The following is an 8,109-nucleotide window of genomic DNA, read 5'->3' on the forward strand; positions in this document are numbered from 1 at the left end:
TCTCTCTCTCTCTCTCTCATATATATATATATATATATATATATATATATATATATATATATATATATATATATATATATATATATATATATATATATATATTTATCTCACAAAGATACTAACCATCGCATCACCTACACAACTTGGCTCCCTATGTACACTATTCAGGGCAGCCTAGGTGGCCTTCCGATACTAAGGATTAAGTGAAAGGATTAGACTTAAAAGAAAGGAGATTAAGTCATTCCAGAACGCTACCTATACCATCCAACACCCCATGCATACAATCCAAAATGCCTTGTGCAGTTCCTAAAACTCAACACCAACTATAAGAAGTTATGGGTACTGAGTAAAAGGATGGACGAAACCAATCAAACATGCTATCCAACATACCACCTATACATTCTAGCAACCCATATGAGCTGTAAATGATGAACATACTATCAACCACACCATCTTTACTATCCATGACTTCATACGCACCATTCAAAATGCCTTGTATCCGACCTAAAATCCCACACCAACTATTAGAAGAAACGTGTGTTGTATACATGACGGAATAACAACACAATCATATAATATCCAATATAATAACTATACCACCCAAAATACCATACACACTATTCAAACCGCCTTGTGTAGGGTCTAAAAATATTTTGATGAATATGTAGGCGGAAGATCATACAAGCATACTTTCCAACTCACCAATGACACCAACCAACACCCGAAACACATTATTCCAACCGCCTTTTGTCGGGTCGAAAGTCCCAAAACAACTATCAGACAAAGTATATATGATGCAAAGGAACAGATGGAATCACACAAACATACTCTCCAATACACCAGCTATACAATCCAAGACCCTATAGGCACTTTGTTGTTGGTCTGTAAATCTGAACCAACTAACAAACGAAAAGATATGATGTTAAAGAAGTGAAAAAACACATAAACATTATATCCAACTCACCACCAATGCCTTTCAAAACATCATACGCACTATCCAAAACCCGTGCACAAAATTTACTATGTAATATTTTCTTCATAGTTTTTTCTAGAATTTCCAGTCATAAACAAAAAGTAGCAAAATATAAAACATGCATAAAACATCTTTGTCCCATACCAATACCATCTGCATTCACTGCAGAGTGAGATCGAGACGGTGACAGAGAAAATCTGTGATAAAATAGACATGCTGACAGACCAACCAAGAACAAATTCGTTCTATATGTGATGAAGGTGATAGTACAATCTAGAAGTCAAACATGTGACTTCCAGAAAATTGAAACTGACAGCGTTCACATACATGTTGCCATTATACAGTTTAAGACACAACTGGTGATAGGTCTTTGTATTAATGCTCACAAATTTGCCACAAATGTTATGTTGTCACTGGAAATTATCACACTCACACACACACACACACATACACACACACAACACGGTATCCAAAATTGAAAGGAATCTTCTCCTTTTGTGGAATAAGCTCTTTTAGAAGTACGCAATAATCCAACAATGCTTGAATAGTGTTATTGACTTTCTTCCATGATTTTGGCGTGACACAGAAGTCATGACATGGTAAGTCTTACAATGTCTTAGCATTTGAGAAATATCTGACTATCTGAACATTTCTAAAGTAATTAGTCAGCCAAAGACATTTAAATGACACAGTACATGACATCTTGGGTGCAGTTCCTTACGCATCATCGGAATCCGTTCAAAATAGTTGTAAATGCTTTCTCTCGTCTTTGGACTTAGACTCTGAATATCTTTATCCAAACCGTTTATTTACAGGAATAGCATCGGGCCATTTGTACATTTTTAAACTAATCAGCGTTTCTATTTACATACCACCTGTTGAAATCTCCACGTCGTAGATAATGAAATGTATCTATCATGAAATTGTTTAATTTTTGATATCACAAAATTGAAAGATTTTGTTATTGGAAAGAAAATGTCAACCAAAAGCTGTAGTGTAGGTATATTCTACTTTCAAAACGTGCTCTTACTAATAGAATAAACGTTCCCGTCTCACTTGAAATAAAACATTCAAACAACAAATAAAAATGATGGCCTTCAAGAAACCTAGTCCTTGGCACTTGTTCTGTGAAAATAAACCTAGTCCAGTAAGTATGTAATTTATAGGAATTCTAAATAACTGTTAAATTTAAAAGATGGTAATGTATTATTCAGGTAACATTTAAAACTACTGCACTTACCGTCCAATATGTAATAGTGCGTTTGGTGTGATTGAATTGATATATATTTGTTTAAAGAGTAATAAGTGCTAGACATATGTAAGTCTATATAACACGATATGTTCGCCAACAGGCACCCGCATGTAAATTTCTGGGAGCCTGTAAATTATTTTTTGTTCCCGAAGAGTAACATCCAACTTTTACTGACTTAAGACTGCCTAGTCAAGTCTCTTATACCTAAATATTGTTTATGAATTATGTCGATGCTATTGAGCTCTCGTTCATTTGTTTCAGCGTTCCGTCGATGATTTCTTAAAAAGCGAAGGAGCTTTAGAAGATAATATGGCAATAGTACTTTTACGACAGGTACTTGAGGGGCTTGCCTTTCTTCATGCCCATGGTATTGTTCACAGGGATTTGAAAGGTAATTGATTCTATACACAACCTTAGGCAATCATTTTAGTATGCAATAGGTTAAACATGTATGAATGGTACTGGAATATTTGCACCTTTGTGTTACAAACCAGTTGCATTGAAACACTAGCATATTGTGTCAGTATATACTCATTGCTGGTATAATGTGAATCTAAATTTTAGATACTGTACTGACGATAAAACATCGGGCCAGAAATATCTTTATGCTATACTTATATTTAGTTTACTCTCTTTATTTCACCCTTTGGAACTGAAGGTACAGTTTAAATCATAACTGTATTGATACCATTCATTAATTTAAGAAATTGATAAATTAGCAATTAAAGCATTTAAACATCTAAATTTTAAAGTTATATTCAAATTCCATTAACCGTTATAGGTACAAAATTTATAGCAACAACTCGCAAATAGACTAGATTAGATTAAAATTCGACCTGAGCAGATTGGCGGATTTGTAGCCACACTCAGTTATCCATTCAGCAAAGTTATTAACCAAACAGGAATGTCCAAACAAGACTAAGTGAACATAGTACCAATGCAGCCAATTGGAAAAAGCATCATATACGTACATAATATCAGTAAGATTAACACCACTGAAGAATCAACTACCCACAAAGGATTTAACCCGTGCAGTTCCAGGGCGAATATTTTGCTTGTCAGTAATTTTGAATATAATTCAAAAATACCATCCTTCAATTGGACCACTCCGAAGTCACATTTAACTTTAACAACACTAGGAATGAATCACACAAGCAATAAGATAATCTGCTTCTAATTTCGGAAACACCGAAAAACCCTTTAAATACTACACCAGCTCCTCAAAGAAACGGGGATGTTTTGCGTACCTTAACCTGAACTGTCATTCTTACCTGACAAATGAAATATTCCTCTCAAGATGAAAGTTATTATATATATATATATATATATATATATATATATATATATATATATATATATATATATATATATATATATATATATATATATATACATATACAAGATGAAAGAAGAATAGGTCTACAAAGAAATCAGGACAGGGCGTGTAACTGACTCTACCATCAGCATATCCCTCAATCACTCAATTCCTCAAGGGTGTAGCTACAAAATCCCCCTCCCCGAAAAACCAATGTCGACGCTTTAAACAATATAAATTGAAACAATATACCAGAGGCTGCAATAATGAACAATAAAACTATAACATCAACAATAGCTACAACAGCAACAAGAACATACCATCAGGGCATTCAACCTAATATTAAGAATTTATCAATAAAACAGAATGAAACCCACTTTAAACCGACATCAACAAAGATACAAAACAACCAAACTCAGGGACCCTCAGAAATAAGGGTTCAAAAACCATCTGATTGAAAACATTGAAATCATTGAACTGTTACACCAACTAACTCGAGCAAAACATAATTCACACTTAGTAGATATACAAAGATTTATTTAGCGGAAACGACCAATGAATAGACCACCTAAAATTAAGAGTTCACACAATAAAGTAGGTAATAACGACATTTCAGAGACACCCAAACAATCCTCACACCATAAAAATACATACAAAGATAAATAATCATTATAACAAACAAAAACCCCAAATGTAACCAAATTTACCTTCGGGAAACCGAGCTAAAAGTGACAAGAATAATATGCAACATCAACCAAACTCAGGTAGCACACCCAAATAACCCAACAAACATCTAAGCAAGAGCCCATCAGAAACCTAACATAAGTATCATCACAAATAATGAACATTATTCATAACAATTAAATAAACCTATATCAACAACATTACCAACAGCATTAGGAACAGCTGTATCATGTCAGAGCCCTCCAAATCCTATAGGTGAATTTTAAAAATCATGTGCCCCATAAAAAAACTACAATATCTGGTGTAGCACCAGTCAACAATAAGCCAAGTAAGACAGGCCCATACAAAGTAACAATGTATGAAACCAGCAAGCTTTTTATGTAACCAGTGCTACCAGACTCAAACATTAAGCAGAAAATAATCTGTTCTGATTCCCTTGCTTGTAAGTCCACCAAAGGCGACCATGTTTAGTCAGATTGTGTTCTTATTGGATAAGACTAGAGAAATACGAAGGATCTGTAGCAAACGCAAAAGATGGGATGCTATTCTGGCGCAAGAAAATTCAAACAAACGTGGGAGAAGTCATCAAGGAAAGTGCACAAATATATAATAAATCTGTACATCCTGCAGAGAAACGCTGTGACACCAAATCACGGGACTGCCCAATCATTGTTATGGAGACAGAAATCATCGTCTGGATGGAAAGATCTAACATTTCGTAGCGCATTTCAAAAGCGAAATTAAATTAAATTAGAACAACCGGTGAAGTAAGAATTTTACCAGAAAATAAAATAGTAACTGATTCTACCACTAACAGCCAAGACACAAAATCTACACACTTCCAAGAAAATCTAAAACTCACTCTAGACAATAGATGATGTAACAATATAGAAAACACAAAATAAAAAAGTAAATTAGAGACAAATTAACTCAAATTTGGGCCTAAGAATCAAACTTTAAAACAAAGCAAAAGAAATCAAACAGAAACCCAACCCAAAACTCAAATTCACATAATAACAGCCCTAAATTACCACACGCGTCCAAAAATGCAACAAAACTTGTAAATAAAGCAAACTCTTTAGAACTTATCATTCTGACCAATGCGTTCGAATATATTTGGGATGTAATTGACGGGATCCATGAACCGATCGATGACAACCTCATTCCCATCCCAAAACGATGCTCTCTAACGAGTAACCAGCTGGATGAGGACTTCAAACCTCAACCATAAACCATTACTAGGTCATACAAATAAAAAAAAATTAGGAATTATTATGGGAACCAAAAATATAATGCAAATATGGCAGAGTACCCGCATGGTGGTTTACACAAGATATCCCCTAAACTGATTATTAACACAGGCTGAGAAGCACACAAGCCAGATATTCTTTGCATAACGGAAACACTGTTAAATAATGATCTAAATAGTTGTCAAACATACCGGATATAAAGTTTAGTTCAAACATGGACTCCAGGATAAAACGTGGTGGGAGGTCTGGCTACATTTGTTAATGACACCCTCCCAATTGTGACACTTTAGATTGATCAACACACAAACAGTAACAATATTCTACCTGAACACCAATCAATTAAAATACACGCAAAATAGAGACTTTCAATGTGTCAGACCCAGACAGCCAGCATTATCTTCCTAATTTAAAGCATATTCATCGAAACATTGTAAAGTCTGTCCTAACGATAATAAACGCAAATGGTGTGTGTGTTGCATTATACCTACACTGGTCTTTTTTATCCAGCCTCCAACATCCTTCTTGATGGTGACATGAACGCCAAACTGTGTGATATGGGGCTTTCGGCTACACTAGAAACTCATCCTTTTGCAAACAGAGGTTGTACGACTATCGTAGGTTCCTGTTTTTGGGCATCACCAGAAGTTCTGAAAGGAGAGCTATCTAACGTGAAGATGGATATCTGGTAACTATCATTGTTTATATTCCCTTTTTTTTCATGTATAGCTCGTTTAGGTTCCGACTGTTTCACATTGGAATTAAAGCTTATTTAACACTTTCTCGTTTTTAACTATATATTTTCTTTTTATGTGAAAAGACATGTATATTTTCTAGTGTTTTACAGCTACTATCCACATTAATTTTTACATAGTGCCAAATGAAAATGAAGGTAAATTTCGTAAAAGAACTGGGGCTCTGGTATCTAAATTTGGTTATATAGTTTAGCCCTTTGATATTAGTTGTTATCCTAGCGTGAAATGATTTACAATTGTATATTTTGATATCATGACTAATTTGCATACCTTGATATAACAATCTCAATTTATATGGATACCTATTGAATAATTTTGCTTAACATTATAAATGGCAGAAACGAATATATGCCAGTATACCTGGTTTCGTTGTAATGACGAAAAAGAAAGAGAAGTAATACTGTTCAAACTTATTAATGCTACTTTAGGAGCCTTGGATGCACCATCATTGAGTTCATAACAGCACAAAGACCTTGGTACCCTCACCCACCATACACAGCTCTACTCCGGATTGGATGTGACTTATCTCCCCTTGGTGATGCCTATGAACAGTTTGCTATCTCCGATTTCATGAAGGAATTCCTTGACCCCATGTTTCATGTCGACGCGACGAAGAGACCTTCTGCACAAGATCTACTGTCCCATTCTGTTTATTCTGTGTAACGCCGAATATTTGGATGTATTTTCAGGACGGATCCAATTGGAGACTGACGTTGTGGTCGCTCCTTACAGAATCATCGTTTTATTTGTATTTCATCAACCATAATCGCCCCTTATCGTAACCACCACCTTTTATTCCGACTGAAACTCCAATATATGTATGAGCTTTGTGTGGCGTGTGTCGTTTCGCTGATTATTTGGTCATGTACCATCGACCACATTTTGAACTAATCACCAAGATCCATCAACAGCAGAATTTGATCCAATCCAAAGTATCACTCATACAGTGCAAGGTGATTCAATAATTTGATCCAATGATAAGTATCACTCATACAGTGCAAGGTGATTCAATAATTTGATCCAATCCAAAGTATCACTCATACAGTGCAAGATGATTCAATAATTTGATCCAATCCAAAGTATCACTCATACAGTGCAAGGTGATTCAATAATTTGATCCAATGATAAGTATCACTCATACAGTGCAAGGTGATTCAATAATTTGATCCAATCCAAAGTATCACTCATACAGTGCAAGGTGATTCAATAATTTGATCCAATCCAAAGTATCACTCATACAGTGCAAGATGATTCAATAATTTGATCCAATGATAAGTATCACTCATACAGTGCAAGGTGATTCAATAATTTGATCCAATGATAAGTATCACTCGTAGTGCAAGGTGATTCAATAATTTGATCCAATGATAAGTATCACTCATACAGTGCAAGGTGATTCAATAATTTGATCCAATGATAAGTATCACTCATACAGTGCAAGGTGATTCAATAATTTGATCCAATGATAAGTATCACTCATACAGTGCAAGGTGATTCAATAATTTGATCCAATGATAAGTATCACTCATACAGTGCAAGGTGATTCAATAATTTGATCCAATCCAAAGTATCACTCATACAGTGCAAGGTGATTCAATAATTTGATCCAATCCAAAGTATCACTCATACAGTGCAAGGTGATTCAATAATTTGATCCAATCCAAAGTATCACTCATACAGTGCAAGATGATTCAATAATTTGATCCAATGATAAGTATCACTCATACAGTGCAAGGTGATTCAATAATTTGATCCAATGATAAGTATCACTCGTACAGTGCAAGGTGATTCAATAATTTGATCCAATGATAAGTATCACTCACACAGTGCAAGGTGATTCAATATAAGCATATGGTTAAAGCCCGCAAACTGCCCACTAATGG

The 8,109-nt window shown here is 34.8% G+C and overlaps 1 protein-coding gene across 3 annotated transcripts in view; it reads left to right on the forward strand.

The window, feature by feature from the left end:
* Positions 1-7,386, forward strand: part of LOC149792382 (unconventional myosin IC-like) — a 128,869-nt gene extending 121,483 nt beyond the window's left edge. For 2 of the 3 annotated variants that reach the window (XM_089969383.1, XM_089969382.1), the window contains 3 exons: positions 2,487-2,616; positions 5,982-6,159; positions 6,655-7,294. In XM_089969383.1, the coding sequence (XP_089825509.1) occupies positions 2,487-2,616; positions 5,982-6,159; positions 6,655-6,889 (543 nt within the window). In that variant the 3' untranslated portion in view covers positions 6,890-7,294. Of the gene's footprint in view, positions 1-2,486; positions 2,617-5,981; positions 6,160-6,654; positions 7,295-7,326 lie in introns of those variants that run through there. The other variant, XR_016423295.1, reaches the window with a different exon arrangement.
* Positions 7,387-8,109: the final 723 nt, after the last annotated feature.

This window comes from Sinohyriopsis cumingii, chromosome 9 (genome assembly GCF_028554795.1).
Source record: "Sinohyriopsis cumingii isolate HCF-2022 chromosome 9, ASM2855479v2, whole genome shotgun sequence".
Lineage (NCBI taxonomy): Eukaryota > Metazoa > Mollusca > Bivalvia > Unionida > Unionidae > Sinohyriopsis > Sinohyriopsis cumingii.